The sequence below is a fragment of the Pristis pectinata genome, chromosome 23 (genome assembly GCF_009764475.1).
Source record: "Pristis pectinata isolate sPriPec2 chromosome 23, sPriPec2.1.pri, whole genome shotgun sequence".
Taxonomy (NCBI): Eukaryota; Metazoa; Chordata; class Chondrichthyes; order Rhinopristiformes; family Pristidae; genus Pristis; species Pristis pectinata.
In genome coordinates, this window is record NC_067427.1 from 2,474,274 (window position 1) to 2,495,965 (window position 21,692).

Sequence of the window (21,692 nt, forward strand, 5' to 3'; positions counted from 1 at the left end):
TAGCCTTAAGTAATATTGCCAGCAACTGCCCTGTAATGACAATCCGCAGACAAAGAACGAAACCTTAGGCATAACCTTCAAATTACTTACTTAGGAATTGGCACCCTGATCAGAGTCCCATCCACTTCAGGGTTCAGGTTCATTCCACTTTCCCTTATGGCCTCAGTGACAGCCACTGTTGCCTGTGAACCAGATCAAAAGGTAAGGGGCATTAGCAGAATAATTACTTGCAGCTGACTGTTCCGTCTCCGTCCGGCTAATCTATTTGCCCAGAACATGGAAACGTTTACCTCTTTCACCAAGAATATCAGGAAGTTAGATTCAGTCCAAGCAGCTTTGATCCCACTGCGAATTGTGAGCTAAGTCCCCCTGCATACACAGGGATAAACCGTGGCGTTGTAGAGGAGGAGAAAGGAAAAAAATTAAAAGAACAAAAGTTCTGCCTCTTTGAACAAATTTTTCAGTGGTTTGAGGCAATCTATTTCAGAAACCTCAAATTAATGCTCTGGGGAATAGTTGCAAAACCAAGTTTTTAAGAAAAAAAAAGTCTAAGGTTTTTAAAAGCTTGAATCAGGTATCAACACAGATATTTTATGATATATTTTCTAAAATATCAGACAGATCAGTTCAAAATAGGACAGATAAAATTGAAGGAGTTATTGTCAAAGGCACTGATCTAACAAAACACAGGTAAAAAGTTAGATTAAAAAAATGTTTGAGATGATCTAAACCCAATGAACACAAAAGAACTTCAAAATCAAACCCAGATTCCTTTGTAATTGTGTTAAACATTTATTTTATTATGGACTAGGCACAGAATTGCGCATCAATCAACTGCAAATTATTTCATGATAAAGTAGCAATAACAATACATAGTGAGCAGTGAAACTTGGTGTCCACACTGCCACTCCTTGCCAATGCAATAAAACTTCAACAGAAGTATCCCTATATCTTAAGAGTGCGTACTGCAAGATTTTTGGCTAGTCCTCTAAACCTGGGTTCGGCATTGCTTTCACGATCCCTTCTACCCATTCAGTAGTTGCTCTTCATTCAAACAATCATCCACCAGGCATGGATTTATTAAGCTCCTACCCCTCCAGCAATGCTTCTCAAAATCCACATGCTGACAGATGTGCAAAAGAGGTCTTGGGGGCCATGTCTTCTAATTTTCCCTTCTGTCTCTTCCCAAGTGCGAAACATGATCAGCATCTTCTTTGGTTTGGCTTGTGGAAAGTTTTGCAAATTAAAGCTTAGGGTAGACAGCAAATACCGTTCAGCAGAGAGCTGCTCTAAGTCCTTTAGACACCAGCTATAAAAACAACTGAAGGCAATGTGCTCCATCTTTCACGCCAAGAGACTGCAGGCATTTGGCTCCTTCTCCATTTGAAGAGAACTTGGTCACATCTCACCAGAGATGTCCTGGGGTGGTGCAGTGTGCTCCATTCCTTTGCACAGGGTATATCACTACTGTTCCATTAATGTGGATTGTGTGGGCATGCTGCACTTTGATAGTTGAAGAGTGAGCTACCCAAGCTACTTCAAATGACCATGATTCAATGCAGTAGATACAGACAAGCTATTTTCTCTGCTGGGGAAATATAGAATGAGAGTTACAAGATTTGGGGACGGTCACTTAAAATGGAGGTGCACAGGATTAACTTCTTGCAGGGTGTGTTGAATCTCTGGAACTCTCTTCCCAGGAGGGTGGTGGAGGCTGGATTATGGGGGCATTTAAAGAGGAAGTAGATGAATTTCCCTGGATCAGGGAACTGAGGACCATGGGGAATTGGCACAGAAAAGGCCTGGGGTAGATCAGCCACAATCACATTAAATGGCCGGGCAGGCTTGAGGGGGCAAATGGCCTACTCCTGCTCCTATTTTCTTACATTCTTATGAGAGGTACGTAGAGGAGCAGGCAATTGGGAGAAAAATCAGGAAGCATCCTTTCACCTAGAGTGTAGAGAAAGCAAAACAACAAATTTCATGTCATATAAGCCAGTGATAATAAACCTGATTCTAGTGGAAATCCAGAGCCCTCTTCCTCAAAGCCAGAGGATGGTTGCTGACTGAAACTTTCAAGATTTAGACAAATGGAATTTTGATGGCAAGAGTATCATATCAAATGAAGTTACAGTACATAACTGTTGGCAGGGCACACTCAGAGGTGATGCCACCCTCCCGTCCATACATTCCAAATGCCTGCCCTGCGCTCAGGTGTATCCTGGTTCAGGGAAAGGAGACCAAAGTTCCAGTGCAAGTTCCACCACCGCAGGACAAGGCATTGACGATTCAGAGCTTTGTGTTGTCTTTCAGAAACCTATTGTTTTAAAACTGGGGATAACATTTGATGTTTTATGACAGCTCCACTGCAGTCTAATGAGTAAATGACAACGTATGCATAATTCAACACCAGGTGAGAGACAGAAGAATCAATCTCCAAGTACCCTTGAAACATTTGATTTTCCAGGCCTTTCCGGAGGGTAGTTATGACTCAACCACATTGTTGGGTCAGAAGATTGGTAGACTTCCTTCTCCAACAGGACATTTTACAACAAACTAGAACTACTTCTACTTCATTTTCACCTCTACTGAAATTAGCTTTTTTTTAAAAATACCAGAATTCATTTAGTTAACAATTTACGTTCCCCAGCTGGCAGAGACCGATTTGAACACATCTTGATCATTTATCCAAACCTTTGGATTACTTAATCTTCCAGTTCTGAGGAAGAGTTGTTGACCCGAAAGGTTGATTGGTTTCTCCTTCCACAGATGCTGCTTGACTGGCTACGTTCTTCGAGCATTTCTGTTTTAGTTAATAGTTACTATCTTACTCCTGTGCCTGATCATAGTCCAACTGTTCTAAGTACAAATTGCAAATATACAGGAGATCAGGCTTGGCTGTGAAGCCCTGCATGATCAAAGTGTTTATCAATATTCAATGTCCAGGCTCATATAAGCATGAAGAGATGTATTTTGGGAAGTTAAACCAGAGCAGGACATACACAATAAATGACAGAGCCCTGGGAAGTTGTAGTACATAGTTCCCTGAACGTGGTAATGCAGAGAGACAAGGTGATGAAGAAGGCATGTGGCCCATTTGCCTTCATCGGATGGGGCATTAAGTACAGCAGCTGTACAAAGCATTGGTGAGACCTTACTGTGTGTAGTTCTGGTCACCACACTATAGGAAGGATGTGATTAAGCAAGAGAGGATCCACAAAAGATTCACGAGGATGTTGCTGGGACTGGACGGCTATTCCTCTTTTCCTATTTTGCACTATTTATTTATTTTTGTAACAAAGAGCATAGAGCATAGAACATTACAACACAGTACAGGCCCTTTGGCCCACAATGTTGTGCCAACATTTTATCCTGTTCTAAGATCTATGTGACCCTTCCCTCCCACATAGCCCTCCATTTCTCTATCATTCATGTGTCTATCTAGGAGTCTTTTAAATGTCCCTAATGTATCTGCCCCCACAACTTCTGCCACACCCACCACTCTCTGTGTAAAAAAACTTACCCCTGACTGCCCCCTTGTATCTTCCTCCAATCACCTTAAAATGATGCCCCCTCAAGTTAGCCATTGCTGCCCTGGGAAAAAGTCTCTGACTGTTTCCTTTAAGTTGGACAAACCCCAGTCTGGTGAATCATCACCAGTCTACCCTTAATAGAAACATAGAAAACCTACAGCACAATTCAGGCCCTTCGGCCCACAAAGCTGTGTCAAACATGTCCCTACCCTAGAAATTACTAGGCTTACCCATAGCCCTCTATTTTTCTCAGCTCCATAAACCTATCTAACAGTCTCTTGAAAGACCCCACCGTATCTGCCTCCACCACTGTTGCCGGCAGCCCATTCCACACACTCACCACTCTCTGAGTAAAAAACTTACCTCTGACATCTCCTCTAATATCTACTCCCCAGCACCTTAAACCTATGTCCTCTTGTGGCCACCATTTCAGCCCTGGGGAAAAACCTCTATCTACCCGATCAATACCTCTCATCATCTTATACATCTCTATCAGGTCCCCCCTCATCCTCTGTCTCTCCAAGGAGAAAAGGCTGAGTTCCCTCAACCTGCTTTCATAAGGCATGCTCCGCATTCCAGGCAGCATCCTTGTAAATCTCCTCTGCACCCTCTCTATGGCTTCCACATCCTTCCTGTAGTGAGGCGACCAGAACTGAGCACAATACTCCAAGTGGCGTCTGACCAGGGACCTATACAGCTGCTAATCATGAGCAAAGTGAGGGTATGTGCCATTGTCAGTGCTCCCTTACTCACCAGTAACCTGCAACATGAACTCCTGACCTAATCGCAGCCTTGGTCCAAAGAATTCCATAAGTGAAGTGAGAGTGACTGCCCTCGACATCCAGGCAGCATTTGACTGAATGTGGCATCAAGGCGACCTGGTAAAAATGGGAGTTGTGGACATCAAGAAGAACAGACTCCAATGACTGGAGTCATATCTCACACAAAGGAAGGTAGTTGTAGCTGCTGGAGGTCAATCATCCCAGCCCCAGCATATCATTGGAGAGTTCTTCAGGGACACGTGGAACAGTGCACCTCCCTAAGCTTCAAGCTCTACCACCAAGAAGGAAAAGGCCAGCAGACGCAGTGGAACACCATGACCTGCACGTTCCCCTCTCAGTCGCGCACCATGCTGACTTGGAAATAGATTGTCGGTCCTTCACCGTCACAAGTCCCGAAACCAACAGCACTACTGAAGCAGCTCCACCAGTATGACTTCAGCAATTCAAGATGGCAGCTCACCACCACCTCTGCAAAGGCAAATATCAGCCTTGCCAGAGACATCTAGATCTGGGTAAATGAGTAAATCAATGTAAGAAATAGCAGCAGGAATAGGTTATTTGGCCCCTTTAGCCTTCTCCATCATTCGGTAGGTCATGGCCAGTTTTCTGCATCAAACAATATTTTCCTGATCAATCTCCATATTCTTCGAACATCCAGAAATCTAACCACCTCTGTTTGAAATGTAATCAATGACTGAGCCGGCACAGCCCTCCAAGGTTCAGAATTCCAAAGATTCAACATCCTGAGTGAAGAACCTTCTCCTCATTTCAGTCCTAACTGACCTGTCCCTTATTTTGAGACAGTGACCCCTATTTTAGATTCTTAAACAGGGCCAACATCTTCCTTGCATCTTGCCTGTCAAGCCCTTTATGAATTTAGTGTTTCAATGAGATCGCCTCTCATCCCTCTAAACTAAAGATTATAGACCTAGCCTACTCAGTCTTTCCTCATATGACAGTCCCACCATTTCAGGAATCAGTGAGAAGAATCTTTCCTGCACTCCCTATATAACGCATCTTTAAAAAAAAAGTATGCGAGACCAAAAATATATCTAATACTCCAGGGATGACCTCACCAAGGCACTACAGAATTTCCTCTCTTTCTGGTAACTTATAGTAATTTTTATGTTTTTACATTTTGCACTGTACTGCTGCCGCAAAACAACATATTTCACGACATGTCAGTGATAATAAATCTGATTCTGATTGAGTTACAAGGACAGACTGGATGGGCTGGGACTATTTTCCCTAGAGAAAAGGAGACTGAGGGGGTGACCTTTTGGAGATTTATAAAATCACGAGGGACACAGGTAAGGTCTTTTTCCCAGAATAGCGGAGTCTAAATCTAGAGGGGATAGAGTTAAGGTGAGAGAGGAAAGATTTAAACAGGACCTGAGTGGTAATTTTTTCCACACAGAGGGTGGTGGGTATATGGAACGAGCTGCCAGAGGAAGTGGTAGAGCCGGGTACAATTACAATGTTTAAAAGACATTTGGACAGGTACAAGGTTTCGAGGGATGTGGGCCAAACGCAGGAAAACAGGGACTGGCTCAGAAAGGCATTTATGGGCTGTAGGGCCTGGTTCCATGCTGTATAACTGTATGACCTAATGACATTAATAAGCAGTCACTAAGCAGAGGAATCAAGAGGCTGATGCTCCTGTAAAACAATTTTCTAGTAAAGATCAGCCTTCACAAGAAAAGTAAAGAATCAGAAAAGTAACAGCAATAAATAAAGGATGATAATGATGTTGACACTAAGTACAAATAAAAACAATAGAGGTCCTGAGGAAATACTTAGCATTTCTATAGAAAGGACTTATAAACAAGATGCCAAAAACAAAGCTAAAACTACTGATAAATCTCTGTATCGGCCCTACACTTTGCTGATACTGTCCTAATAATTCCCCTGCCAAACGAAAAGATAGGATATAAAAAAAATTAAATAGCAATTAGTTCCAAATTGATAGCTTTCAAATAGTAAACAGTGGCATGTTCTTTTGAAAAATAGTGTTGGCAAGCAAATGGAAAACCGTGCTAAAATAGCTTGTTAGTAAGCTAGGTATAAGAATGTATTGACATAGCTTTTTTAGCTTCGGCTATCCCACAGAATATTTACAACTTTGATGGGCCAAGTGGCTGTGAAAATGGATGTCAAGGCTCTTGCCTGAAAAGACAGCCAGCAGTCTTTGCCTGTTGACCTGGTCGAGAATAAAGGAAAACTTGATGCACCAGTCTTTCCCATTTAATACTGTTATTGTCTATTGCTCCCCCACTATAGAATATGGTGGGAAATAATGCAAAAAGCCTAATGACTCTGAGATCCTGACCTTTATTCTGATAGTTCCACAAATTGTCCAGAAACATTAAATTCATTAAGGAAAACAGAAGAGGCTTGACTACAATAGAAAACTTAAACAGTGATATTTACACTATTTTATACAAAGTTTTTCTTAATCTGGTAAAAAAAAATGGATTCATAGAGTTACACAGCATGGAAACAGGCCCTTCGGCCCAACTCATCCAGGCTGACCAAGATTCCCATCTATTTGCCCGTGTTTAGCCCATATCTCTCTACCCCTTCCCTATCCGTGTACCGGTCCAAATGTCTTTTAAATGTTCTGATTGTACCCGCCTTAACTACTTCCTCTGGCAGCTTGTTCCATATCTGCACCAGCCTTTGCATGAAGAAGTTGCCCCTCAGGTCCCTTTTGCCCCTCAGGTCAGCTCAGGGAGAGCGTTAACTGCACTCTGAATGTTGGAGTGACTACAAGTAAACCAACACAGTCATTCTTTGAACTCAATGTTTTTAACATTGAATAAAATATACAAGTTATTCATAGCCAAAATATTTCAGTGTTATGCTGTCATCACATATAGCCAACACTGTACATCTTGATCTCGCTTGTTTTGACAGACCAGTTCCCTTTTATTCAAACACAAAGAGAAATCAGAACGTAATAAGTAAGCTCAGTTTGCCGTTTTGGTGGTGAAAAGAGAAACGCCAGTGTCTTTATATATCAATGGTTACAGCAGACAGAAGAGGGTTAGAATACAAAAGATACGCCACCCTACTCCTTTACCCTGCTGTATAACAGATACATTTGCTGCAGTTGTGAAACTTAAATGTTACACCAATAACAGAACAGCAGACCTTGTGGAAAAAAAACTGTTTCTATTCAAAGCATTCATGTCTTCATTGAAGTGTCATTAGCCAGCAGTAATTCCTGTTCAGCTGCTAAGCACAAACTGAACAGCTGATTCCATGATGGTGACACTGTCAGGAAATGGTGTCTATACCTGATCAAGGGCAAACTTGACCTTTCAGGTACTTAAATGCCATTTCGGCAACGTAAGAAAATGATCAGATCTGGACTGTTACTACGAACAATCACAACCCAAGCTGTGAAGTTACTTAAAACAATCTTCGAAATATTGTTCAAACCTACTGCACAAGTTGTACGAAAAATTCAGTACTCAAAGGGTTATTCTTCCAACTTGTGCAAAAGCATTTGCTGGCTGTTGCAAGATGATCTAAATGTTGTAGCATGCTAATTGGACCAACAAAAAGTGATTCTAAAACACTTTCCAATTGAATTGAAAATGGCTCAAAATCTAAGATATTTCCACATACATCACATATGGAAAACTATGGGAATAGAGAGTTAGACGCACTGGAAAAACATAACCCATAGTCCAAAATATGCATTTTCTGACATGGTTGACTTTCAAATATTGATGGTGAGATTTTATCTTTAATCTGATAACTTGGAAACAGTAATGCACACACGACAGATGTGTAACAAAAGAAAGCATTTTATTTCAGACTAAATATAGCTTGTTCCATGCAGGACTTGGTGGGTAAATGCGCCACATGGTTTGATACTGAACGTGAAAGCCCAGGGAAGTCTGGGGTTCAAACACTAGCGTATTCCAAACTACTGAGGTACAATTTTTCTCTCTCATCAATCATGAGCAGAGAAAAAAAATAAAGCAAAATCAGTTATTAGCCCCAATCTTGTCCGCTGCTCCAGCATCTCTTGCTGTGGGGTGGGCTTAACGACATAAGGACAGAATTAAGCAAGACTACAATGCCTTCCACAATCAAATTGCCTGCCAATTCAGACTTGCACATTGCAAATGGTTTCTTGGACAAATTACAATTCCCCACAATGAGGCAGGACAGAAACAGAGTTTGTACCACCTGAACATTAGCGTGCCAGCATGTTGGCAGAGATTATAGTTCACAAAGACAGAAGGAAAATGGTACAAACCTTCACTGTTATAACGACAGTCCTTTTCACAACACTTTTGTCTCTGCAACTGCATTCATAACAGTTAAAGACATTATCAGAGTAGGCAGAGCAATTCTCCACAATTGTAGTGAAAGCTGTGTTTATCAAGCAAACATGTTCCCAAAGACAACAATACAAGGTGGAAGTGTGGCTCATTTCCTTCTCATGAAAGATGCTCGGGAATGGAGTGCTTAAAAGTTAAAGTAGGCTTTGAACAATCCATCATCTTGTCATACAGTAAACAACAGACTTCATTGTAACTGAGAATTTGACTGAATGGTCCTCTGCTACCTTCATTGCGGCAGTCTTTGGAATATTGTACAATTATAACATCCAGTAGAATGTGTTCTTCAAAACAAGTCACAGAATCATTCAGACTGAAGCATGGAAGAAACTATGCAGCCTAATTCACCAGGATCAGTGCTTGCTCTTTAACTGCAGCTAAGCACTGCAATTACATTTCTTTCAACTTTCCCCATTATCCTTTTATATTCTCCCTATTCTAATATGTTTTCCATTCCCTATTTAACTGATGATAAGATTTCTGCCTTAACAGCTAATGACCACTACTCAATAATTTCATAATTTTCAACATTAAAGCAATTTTTCTCATATTCTTTCAGTTAAGATCTTAAGTTTTTTCCCCCGGCAACTAGAGACAGCACTTTTCACTGTTTGATATCTCAAGACTTTTTTTTAAATGTTTCAAAATGATGAAATGCATTTCAGAGGTTCAGTGCTTTTACTGACTGGATTGTATTACATACTGCATCACAGGCAACGCTAATGCATAGTAGCATGCTGATGTACAAAGGCATTGAGCCACAGGAATAGGATACTAATGATTCCCTACACAGCAAATCCCGGATTTTTAGGAATAGTGCACTTCCCAGTGAGAAAAGCACAATTCACAGTGGTCTGTATTGGCAGAGAGTGTCTGGAGCAGAATGCCTCTCACCCACTTCATCGTGCATCAAAAGGGCAAGAGAAAACAGGGTCCCTCCACTTAGCTTTATGACCAAGTGGGATGTATGTTAGGAGAAGGGCCAGAGAATTTTAGTTATGAGAAAACTGTGGTTCGGCTGGGTTGTTTTCTTTGGAACAAAAGTCAGTGAGGAGGGATTTAACTGAGGTATATAAAGTTATGAAAGGTCTAGACTGGGAGAGCAGGAAGAGCCCATTCCTCGCAGTTAGCAGACAGTTCAATAAACTGGATACATAGATCTGTTCATTGCCAGAAAGATTATAGAGTAGTTGAGGAAAAGTATTTTTCACTAAAGGAGGGATGGGTTCTGGAATACCTGAAAGGGTGATGGAGGTACAAGTCCTCACTACATGGTTCAAGCATTTGAAGAGCTGTGAACTGTTGGCCTAAAGGCCGAGAGCTGAGAAGTGGGATGAACCTAAACAGGTTTTGTTTTTTAGCTTCATGGTATATAATAAGACAAAGAGTCTCCTTTTGGGCATTAAATTTCTGTGATTGTATGAAGACTATTAAAAATCAAGGTTCTTATACTTAATATTTTAAATCTTTTAGAGCTGTACTTAAACAAAAGAGCTCATTTTTAAAAGAGACAATAAAAAAGCACTGCTACATTTTATCGAAGTGCAATCTAACTATCACTGCTGCATTCATGGAATTATATTGTTTGGAATCCCCAATAGTTAACCGTGAGAAATAATAGTTAACCATGTATCAAAAGAAGATTAAATATACACCTAACATTAACTGCATCTATAAACTACTAGTGTGCAAATACTGTGCACATTCTACACATTGACTCACCTCAGGGAAACTTGTCATATTTACTAAGATGAGTTGAGGCGATTTCATGGAGACTTGACCCAAATGGTTTAATGGAAATTTTCCATTGCTAGTCGTAACTGTTATATGATCTAAAGCACCTGAAGAAAATAAAATGGAAGAAAACATGGAAGTATTTAACAAATTAGTTCAATAAGATGTAAGTGAAGCATTTTTATAGTGAAATGCATTCACATTCTAAAGAGTGCTTCCCTGTGCTCAGGCTGGAATGTATCCTGTTAAGCTTGCAAAATTTCTACACCTTTGTCCCAACCTCGGTCCTGAAACATGGGCAGCAATCGTCTTTGGTTCCCAGCGCTACAGTATCAACCACCCATTGCAACTGCCTTCCTGACTGTCAGCTCTGCTGACTTTAATGAAATTGAGTATCAAGAGTATGACCAGGGCCAGACACCATACCCTCTGTTTAGCACTAGTGACCTTGTATCATTGCCTGGTCTTGTGTCAAATGCAATTAGTGATGGGGTGACATGCTACAAGTCACTGGCTGCATGTGACAGAGTTTATGCACTGAAGCTACAAGACTACCATTGTTTCAAGAGGCAGAAGACAGCAGAAAGCTAATACTGTTGATTCTGTGGTCTTGCTTGCTCCTTTCATGTGATCAACTCAGCACTAAGTTGCTTTTAAGATACAACAGTCTTAAGCTGTTGGATCATTGTACCTTGTACACTGCTATCAACAAATCAATTAGCTGATGTTGCACCACATTATCCCTGCAGCACACAGCAATTAAAATATTAATGTCATTGTTTCTGGCTACGGGTTTATGGTGAAAATTAGTCAGATTTAACAGAATTACTGATGAGTCAGTCTTCTTCTTCAAGTTGCATAGCTGGATATTAGCTGTGAATCCGTGGAAGATCTGCCTGCGGATCCTAACCCATTATGAGGAAATTAAGTACTTCCCTTTAAAATTAAAAAAAATCTTTGCATTTTCCTAAAAAGTTTTTTTTAATCTTGATTGTGTTAAAAGTCTTCCTGAGGCAATAGGAGTAAAATATTTTCTCAAATCTACCTGAATTAGCAGTTTCTTTATACAGAACACATCCAAAGTAAATTTGGGCTTAATTGTATTAGTGGATGTGTCTTAGAAAATCAATGGTGCAATAAAATGTAGTCTAACTCTTTATTTTTCAGGATGTTGGAATTTTGGCAAGGCTAGAATTCATCACCTCTCCCAACTTCCCTTGAGAAGGTGGTGGTGAACCACGGCGGTCCTGCTGATGAAGGTACTCCCACAGTCCAGAGTGAATTCCAGGATTTAGACACGGTGATGGTGAAGGACTGTTCATGCATTTCCAGGTAATGATGGTGTAAGATTTGGAAGAGAACCTGCAGGTGTGGTGCAACAAACAATCTGCCGGAGGAACTCAGCATCTGTGGGAGGAAGGGGATTGTCGACATTTCGGGTTGAAACCCTACATCGGGACTGAGCGTGGAGAGGCGAGATGGCCAATATGAAGAGGAGAAAGGGGGTGGTGAGAAAGGAGTCTGAGGTGATTGGTGGACTGAGGAGGGGTGTAAGAATGACAGGCAGGTTGCATCAGGTAGGGGAGTGGTAGGGGACCAGCTCAGGTGCTACTTGACCCACTGAGTTCCTTCAGCAGATTGTTTTTTGCTCCAGATTACAGCATCTGCAGTGGTAGTGCTCCCTTGCTCCTTGTTCTTCTTGCTGGTAGCAGAAGACGACATGGGTTTGGGAAGTACTGTCGGTGTGGGTAACTAAAATGACAATTCCATCAACATTAAAATAATAACATTTAAAATAATCCTTTATATTTACAGCAATTGTAGATAAATATACTGACAACATGTGTCTCCAAAAGTAGGCCCTTCACTACTACAAATTTATCAATGGCTCTGTCCAACTTCCATTCTGTCCTGGTACTACCTTTCCCTAGTGAAACTCACGTACAGCTAATATTAAAGGAATTTGTTGCACAAATCACTTATTTCAGAACAGTTAATAAATTGAATAATTTATTGTAAAAAAAAAGGCAATTAAAGTGTCAAAACTGGGCTGTTAAGAATAAGCAAGACTTGTACTTGAGCATGTTACAAGGTGGGTGCTATTTTGCTGTCACTTTTCTAAGTGCCATACAGTCCTCTACATTTAACTCGTTGGTAGAAACATTGAAAGAAAAAGTAACTTAAATAAGGGCGACTCATTCTCAAAAATTTTGCAGTTCAGTTCAGCCAATAATTTTTATGTTAGTTCTTTTAAAAAGTGACAATGAAAAAAATGAACAATTCCTTAAATAATGGGAATGAGGATTTAATAAATTCCTTGATATTTAGAAGAGAACTGGACGGTGTTTTTTTTTGCAAATGTTTTCATGACAACTGGATTTTTTTGCCCTTGGATGCGGTTACCTGTCAACCTACATGGAAAACCAATCCATCACATCTGCAAACACTTCAGCTAGACGGTTTTGACATGTGCCTCTTACAAAAGCCATTTACAGGAAGCTATTAGCAAAAATGGATTCTTCCTGGTCAAGACCATGGTGAAGAGGGGCTGCAGAAGGTCGAACAGGGCAACAGAAGTCAAATGTAGCACAGCCAAAGCATGGTGAGGCACTCAAAGCAAATGTAAACCTTACAAAATGAGGAAGAAAAAAGAATCAGAAATTGGGCATCTTTCATCTGGGAGAGATGAACAATGCTTTTTTTTAAAAAGAAAGCTGGTGTTTGAATTTCTTCTTATATTTATATAGTGTTAAAACATGTTGAGTATTAAATCTCCAACATAGATTTCAAAATGTAATTTTCTAAGACTTTCCTGTAAGTTTCAATTCAGATTACTATTATATACTATTGTCTGTGTGCACTTCACTTTCTCTGTAACACTTTATTCTGCATTCTGTTACTCAGAATCAGTTTTATTATCACTGACATATGTCATGAAATGTGTTGTTTTGCAACAGCAGTACAGTGCAAAAACAAAGACTACTGCAAGTTACAAAAATAAATAAAGAGTACAAAACACTATTTATTTTACCTTGTACTACCTCAGTGCACTGTTGTAATGAAATGATCTGTATGGACGGTATGCAAAACGTTTTTCACTGTACCTTGGTACATGTGACAATAATAAACTGATTTATACAATTAGGAATAAAAATATTGAAATACAGTATTTGTAATTTTTATGATTTTAGAGAAAAGGAGAGAGGTTCTGCCCCGTGTTCCTGTAGCAGAAGCAGTACATGAAATCATACTCCTGTTATGGCTTTGTAAAAAGTTACTCATTACAAATAACAAGATAGTTTAAAAGTGAAAATAAATGGAACATCTTTATTGGAAAAACAGAGTTATGGTCCTCAGACTATCATTTCTGGAAACTATTAGGGTTTCACACCTCAAATCTTTTAAATATAAAGTTTGGCTAATTAACCATCTTGACATTTGAGCTTCTGCCACTCAGTGAAAGAAGGTAATGAAATTTAACCGGGGGGCAGATTTCAGGAAACCTAGCAGCACTTAATTCAGGCACTTGACTAGAAAAATAGTGTTGCATCAGCAAAAGACCAGCCTTACAAATGCTCAGTGGTGGAAATGAAGGTCAATTTTGCCAAACAAAATGAGTGATTACTCGAGCAGTGATTTAGGTATTGGGTACATAGTGGGGAGTCCAATCAGCTTGTTGGATAATGAATAAAAATAAGTAAAATTGAGGTCAACTTATTGCAGCATTTTATGTCTGTATGATTTTGATGAGGACATTCTGAACACATTGTAATGGGTACTTTCACCACAGCAGCAAAGAGCCGCTTAAGATTCCTCTGTTAAATGTTAGATGTGCTTTGATGGATATTTGTATGGCGTTTAAAGAACTGTTCTGGTTAATCTGATGAAGGAAGTAGTGATTGGCAAAAGCAAAATTCTGGGTGACCTGTGGATGGCACTGGCAGCATCATGCTGAATGAAAAATCAGTCGCAACTAAGAAATAAACCAGCACGCCCAAGACCATTAAACATGCACCATTTCCAAAACCTCTAGGTGTTCTCAGACTTTTTTTTTCTGTAAAGCAGGTGTTGTACCATTATGCACTATGTATCTAGAAAGCTTACCTGGAGAGGTTCTTATATTTAGATTCTTCCCATAATCATCTTTGAGGTTCTCTACGATTTCCAACATATTTTGTTTTAATTCATTGAGGTTAATAATGTCCTCCACTAAAGCAGCGTTGATGTTCACTCGAGGTCCTGGTTGTCCTTTGGTTTTCACTGCAATTTACAATCAGTAACCGTTCAGGTGCACTGCTCAGTTGTTACAAAGGAGACTGAAGCTAATACAAGTTCACTCATAGTAGAACGATTCAGAGCTTATCTGCGAAAAGCTGAAGTTGGTTAAATTTACAATTGCAACTGGGTCATTTTGTGTTTGCACTGTAAATGGGCTAGAGAAAAGATTTCAGAAATAATACATTCTCACGTAGTATTTCTCTTTAGCATTTCTTTCTGTCACTTCATCATTTCTTTTTGCACTACTTCAGACTGCACTACAATCTTTGCACAATTCTGTTGTTTTGCATCGTCACTGTATTTATTGTTGTGTTGATTACTACCACGTACACTGTTTACTCTGTGAGCTTCACGCGAGCAAAGAATTTCATTGCACCCTGGTGTATATGACCACAAACTAAACTAAACCAAACCAAACTTATAAATAAAATTAAGTATGATGTTCTCTTATCTGCTGATTCTCAAAATCACTCCTTGAAATGCATCAATAGTTTAGGAAATCAAAATCTTCTCTAAACTCTCTGGTCACATATTTGATGGTCACATCTTGCTGAATGAGTATGCAACTGATTTTTGTAATCAATCATTTGGAAAGGCATTGCACATGAGCAAACACACACATTAAGTTCAGTGATAGGTGCCAAAATAGAATCTGTTTGTATTATTCTTAATTAAAATAGGGTCTCAGGGAGAGAATTTCCAGATCAAAATAGTTTAAGATTTTAAACATAATCTAGAGGATTAAAACTTCACTCTAACTAACTGATCTACTAAACTGAACTCAACCAGGTAACTTTCTTTTAATAGTGTTATATATATATATATATATATATATATATATATATAACATGTGTGACAATTACATGAGCAAATACTTTCAAGAACCAGGCAAACATTTTTTTCACTCCTACAAATTACATGAGAAAGGGAGTATTAAGATAGAATTACCTTTGGTCTTCTTGGTGGCAAGTAGACGGCTCGGTGTTATGCACAGGGCCTCACATTGCCTGCAGTTGTCCAGAAACAGAGCTGGATGTCCTACTCGGCGCTGAACTGCTGATTGTACAAAGGGTGAACAAAATTTGTAGACTCTAGGTGCTAGCTGATGCATCCATCTCAGTGTAATTGACATTGTGCAGGAAACTGCTTTTAATCGTTACCTGGAGTACAGCAGAAAGACAAGATGGAGAACCTTTCAGCAGCTTGCTGGCATGAATTACAATTTGATTTTCCTCACACTCACAGATTTCCCAGGCTTCTGTCGGTAAGACATCTGTCTATTGCAAGGCAGATAAACAACTTGCCTTTCAACATTTTCCAACATCCAAAGACAAAACACACTTCCTGATTTTATACCAGGTTTCTTTAATAAAACACAACCTCAAATCTATTCTCTCTGTATTTCTAACTTAATGGAATAGTCATCAGAGCCAGCCACTGGAAAATACTGCTAATCAATCATTACACTGAACTGCATTTGATATCAGCTACTACCTTGTGTTTAACCATTAAAAAAAGAGCAACTTGTATTATTCTGATAATTAAATTTGGCCTTGTACTTCTCCAGTCTCTTCACTGAATTTAATTCTGATTGACCACCAATGCCATGGGTTTTCCACTTTAGCCACACAGTGCAACTCTTTCCAGTACGGATATAACATACCCCAGATATAGAATGAAGGTCATTCCACGCTATCCTATGCGCCTTAAAACCAATTTTCGCAACAGTATGCCCCACTTCAAGGACTGAATGGTTCCAATTTTCACACAAACTATACCAGTGGCCTCCGACTGAGACAGATTGCTACTGTATTTAGAGCAGTTTGTACTGTAGGGAGTGCTACGAACTGGGTTTATATGGGACCTTCAAAGCAGAAAGAGGAAGCATATATCCATCAGTCTGGACTGGATTTTAATGCAAGTCCTACAGGTCAGAGGACAGTTTTAGCTGTAGGATGCTAGCCAATTTAGCAAAATTGACTGTCTGAATTTCAGCAACATTTAAGGTCATGGTCATGAAACTTTCACCTACTTAAAGGATGATAACTAACACTGATTCAATTCACACATCAGTGTTATTAAGATCTTGGCTGTTACTTAGCTGGCCCGTGAACATCCCATTTGAGGGCAGCAATTTCTCTGTATTGGGTTGAGAGTTCAAAACATAACAATCATGATATCACAAACTATATGTACTTCCCTGTTAACTCAAAGGCCTGTCAATGAATCATCACTCAAAGTTCTTATTCACTAATTTGTATTCATGTTAATCTGCCAAAGTTATTAATATTATTAAGGATCCTTAATTTAATTCAGCCATGCAGTCTGGATATTATTACACAGCTAATTGGGGAAGCTTCCTTTATACAAATTAGCCATTGTGTTTCCTATATTACAGACAATAAACAGCTTTCGAGGTGCAGTCACTGTTGTAGTGCTTCAGGATGCCCTAAGGAGATATGAAAAGTGCCATAGAAATACCAGTCTTTTGAATGAATAGCTGCTCAACAGCTGGGAATGGTGCTAATATTTTAAAATAAGGAGCAATCTAGTTCAGCACACATTACAATACTGAATATAAGCAGAAGTCGGCCATTTAGCCCCTCGAGCTTGCTTTGGCATTCAATAAGATTACAGCTGATCTTCTACCTCAGCAGGAATGTTCCTGTACCAAGCCCATGTCCTTTGATCTAAAATGCAGACATTAGAGTTGAATACTAATTCAAAGCAAACCAGAATTATCGATTCTCTAGGGTCAACTGTTTGTATAAAAAGGCACAGAATGCAGAGAAATCCTCACATAAAACTAAAGCTACTAAAATGTAATAGGATGAAAGGTGATTTTCAAAGAGTAATTTTATTTCTGAGTTCAGATGCCAAATGAGTTTACATCATGATGAAACCATACAAATCCTTCCTTAGCATAAAATTAATATCTTTTAGTGACTTCTGGATACCCAATATTTATATACATATTTCTTGATTACCAGTGCAACAATGCATTATAAATAAAAATCCTGCAAAGCTGAACTAACTCCAGAACAAAGAGGATTGTGAATTCCGGTAATGAGACATATGCAGCTTGTCCGAAATCTTGGCCGGCTTTAGACCCTGTTCATGTGATGTCAGTAGTGGGGTTCAAAGAGCAGGAATGATTGCTAATGGCTTTGTAAGTAGAAAATGGGAATGGACCTATATTAGCAAGCCTGACATTTTCAGGAGGCAGGAGAATACAAGAAGGATGCACAGAGAAGTGCAGCCATCAGTGATCCCTGCTGATCAAGAATCACCATCAAGCTACTTCCCAGAATCACATGGAACCACATCTTTTCAGTGGACTCTATTCAAGCAGTGACATAAACTGACAGAAAAACACTTTCCAACCTATGACTTTTGTATTTCTGAAATATTATCTGACAAGGTGTCGGGTGTTCTTCCTGTCCTTGACTCTGTGGGTAGCATTCTCACCTCTAATTCCCAGTCCTTCCAGAGACCCAAGTACCAAAGTCCAGGCTCTTGGATTTTGGACTGAGAGAGTGCTGTTAGATGTTGTCTTTCAAATGAGTTATTAAATTGAGGCAATCTGCTCTCTCAGACAAACATAACAGATCCCAATTTTGCAGAGGAACAGGGGAGCTATGCATGGTGTCTTGGCTAAAACTTACAATCAGTATCACATAAAAGGACTACCACCATCATTATCACATCGATGCTTGTGGGAGCTTGATGTGCACAAAATTGGCTGTTGTTTTTGCTACATTACAACAGTGCCCTGACTACCTAATCAGAAATAAACCCCTTCAGGATGCCTTGCAAGAAACTGCACAGAGTTGCAGACATAGTTCAGCACATCACAGAAACCAGTCTCCCCTCCATGGTCTCTGTCCACACTTATCGCTGCCTCAGTAAAGCAGCCAACATAATCAAAGGCCTCACCCATCCCGGACATTCTCTCTTCTCCCCTCTCCATCGGGCAGAAGATAAAAAGCTTGAAAGCATGTACCACCAGGCTCAAGAACAGCTTCTATGGGCTTGAGGACTCTTGACCTCACAATCTACCTTGTTTGACCTTGCACATTATCGTCTACCTGCAATGCACTTCCCTATAGCTGTGACACTTTACTCTGCATTCTGTTATTGTCTCTACCCTGTACTACCTCGATGCACTCTGTACTACATCAATGTACTGTGTAATAAATTGATCTGTACAAACAGTATGCAAGACAAGGTTTTCACTATACCTTGGTACAAGTGACAGATACTGACAGGCAGTATCTGTGGAAGGAAATAAACAGTCGATGCTTCAGGTCGAGACCCTTCATCAGCCCCGATGAAGCGTCTCAACCCAAAATGTTGACTGTATTTCCCTCCATAAATGCTGCCTGACCTGCTGAGTTCCTCCAGCATTTTGTGTGTGTTGCTTCAGATTCCAGCATCTGCAGAATCTTTTGTGTCTCCTGCTCCTTTCTTCTGGTGTATTGCCATCCAGCATAGAGAGCATCTACCTGAGCTGAGCCCAATGGTGACCCAACCAGGTGTCAGGTTCAGGTTGGGTGTACATTTTGCTGAAACATTTGGGGTTGGGTCCTGCCATATCCACCTGGCTCAGTATTTTATCCAGCTCAGCTTACCTTGGTGCCAGCAGATGGCAGCTGTGTTAGCTAGACATTTGACAGGGATTTGACCCATGACAGAAGGGTAATCAATTTCAAATTTCACTACATTTTGATGGCAGGATCTGATTCTCTGCAAAGCAACAGGCAGACAGCGCTGCCCACGCTTGGAGCATTGTTGTCATGTGCTGGCTTCAAGTTGGCCTCATCCCCATGGTCAGGAGGTGGTATCACAGGTTGAGGATCACCCCTCCCTGGATGCTGGATTTCGCCTGGCTTTGGAATGTTTTTCTCAGGCATGGATGTCAAGTCTGCCTTGGTTTCTGAGTCCAGGCACAGTACTCTACAAATGCTTCCAGGGTCGGATTGAGTGTGGGCTTGGATTGTGATTGGCTCAGGATACATTTTAATAACTGAGCAAATCTTTAGATAGTGATCCTCTACCAGGTCTATGCTGTTCTAATCCAGCTAGCAGGAGGTAGATAGGAGTGACCTGGGCCACCTCTTTCATGCAAAATAAATTTATTTCTACTCGTACCCTTCACTACTATAGGCAATCAGAGGTCAGGAGCTCACCAGGTGGGAAATACAGCCCAGCCATTGTGGTTAATAGGACGACAGAGTGCTTAAGCAGTATGATGTAAAAAAAACTATTTTAAAAGAACTATTTCAATTTCGATATTAACTCATTTGAATAAAAGCTTCATCTCACACAGATCACTCCCCAATCAATAGCAGCTTCATTGTAACCTCTGAAACCTGATTTTAACTTACGGTACCATAGAAAATTATATGCAAAGTTTTAACTGAAAACCTTTCTAAATACCTTCAAGTACAGAAGCAATCATGTATAGAGTGCTTGAGAAACAAATGAGATGCACATTTTAATGTTTCCTTCCCTTTATTCATAATGGTTTATTCAAATCATTTCATGTATTTTTCTAACTATTTTTGTAATTCCACCTACTGTATGGTTGGACTTTTAATGCTATTTTGGAGCACATATGCTGTGTAATAGTATTTTTAAGTAAAACACCAAAAGAATGGCCCAATTGTGGGGCAACGGCATTAAGGATTTAAGGCTCATTAACAATCTTAATTCCCAATGAAATCTGTAATTACTGTATTCGTGCAGCTGCATATTTAACCCTTTCTTCCTGAAACTGGATTCTCAAAGCAGCTACCACTGTAATTTATAACTTATTCATTATTCTTTTCATCAACAATTAGAATTTGTGCTGTAACCCCATTCTGGGAGCAACTCCTTTACATCTCCAGTTCTAACGTTACTGTGTGATTTCCTCCTGCAAGTTAAAGTGATAGGTGGTTTATGACAAATAAGGTTACAATTCAGCTCCCCAATACGTAATCAGTATTTTTCCAACTGTACAATCAAATTCAGTTGGAAAAATACTAAGTCTTAGAAAACATCAGGCAAATCTTGCTCACAGATTTCCTATAACAAAGACTTAATCTCAAGTCTCGCCTAGTAATTCATGTTTCTTTTTCCTCCAAGATATCATCTCTCTACTCTTTCCAAGTCAAGATTGCCATCAGGCAGCCTGCTTTCCTGTTCAAGACAGTCACCAGAAGACTGATCCAAGGTGGTACATTTATGGATGTTCTCTGGGTATTCCTGAGAGAAAGGCTCTGGACTCCAGACACCACCTGCCAACATTGTTGCTGTGACCAAGAACTTGCTGAATGGCAAATTATAGCCTTATTTCCTACCACTCTAAGAAAGAGGCACAAGGACTTTGCAAAAATTTTATCCAGGTTACATCATAGCCTGGTGCAGCAATTCCAAAGTACAGGAACGCAAGAGGCTGCAGAGAGTAGAGGACACAACCCGGTCCATCACGGGCACAGCCCTTCCCACATTGAAAGCATCTAAATGAGGGGCTGCCTCAAGAAGGTGGCATCTATCATCAAGAATCCCCGCCATCCAGGCCACACCCTCTTCTCGCTACCACCTTCAGGCATGAGGTGCAGAAGCCTGAAGTCCCACACCACCAGGTCCAGGATCAGCAACTTTCCTACAACCATCAGGTTCTTGAACAGACCTGCATAACACTAATCCTACCTCAGCAACGGAACACTACAGACTATGTCTTGCACTACCATGGACTTGTTTTTGATTGTTTTTTTTGCATTAATATCTTGCTTTGCACTGTCTTGTAATAATTCATGTTCTGTGTGTCGTCTGAATCTATGTGCCTGTGACGCTGCTGCAGGCAAGTTTTTCATTGTACCTGTACCTCACTGTACTTGTGCACATGACAATAAACTTGACTTGATTTGAGGACATATGATTGACTACAACCAAAGGCTTAACGCTTAAAGATGCTGCACAAATGCCGCTGTTGTTTTGCTTCAACATAATCCACACAATAT

General features: G+C 40.1%; 1 protein-coding gene across 3 annotated transcripts in view; it reads right to left on the reverse strand.

Moving 5' to 3' along the window:
* mrrf (mitochondrial ribosome recycling factor) overlaps positions 1–21,692 on the reverse strand; it is a 46,091-nt gene that overhangs the window by 13,071 nt on the left and 11,328 nt on the right. For 2 of the 3 annotated variants that reach the window (XM_052037079.1, XM_052037080.1), the window contains 4 exons: positions 15,634–15,845; positions 14,512–14,667; positions 10,396–10,514; positions 91–182 (listed from right to left, as the gene is read on the reverse strand). In XM_052037079.1, coding sequence (XP_051893039.1) covers positions 91–182; positions 10,396–10,514; positions 14,512–14,667; positions 15,634–15,817 — 551 coding nt within the window. In that variant the 5' untranslated portion in view covers positions 15,818–15,845. The remainder of the gene's footprint in view (positions 1–90; positions 183–10,395; positions 10,515–14,511; positions 14,668–15,633; positions 15,846–21,692) is intronic. The other variant, XM_052037082.1, reaches the window with a different exon arrangement.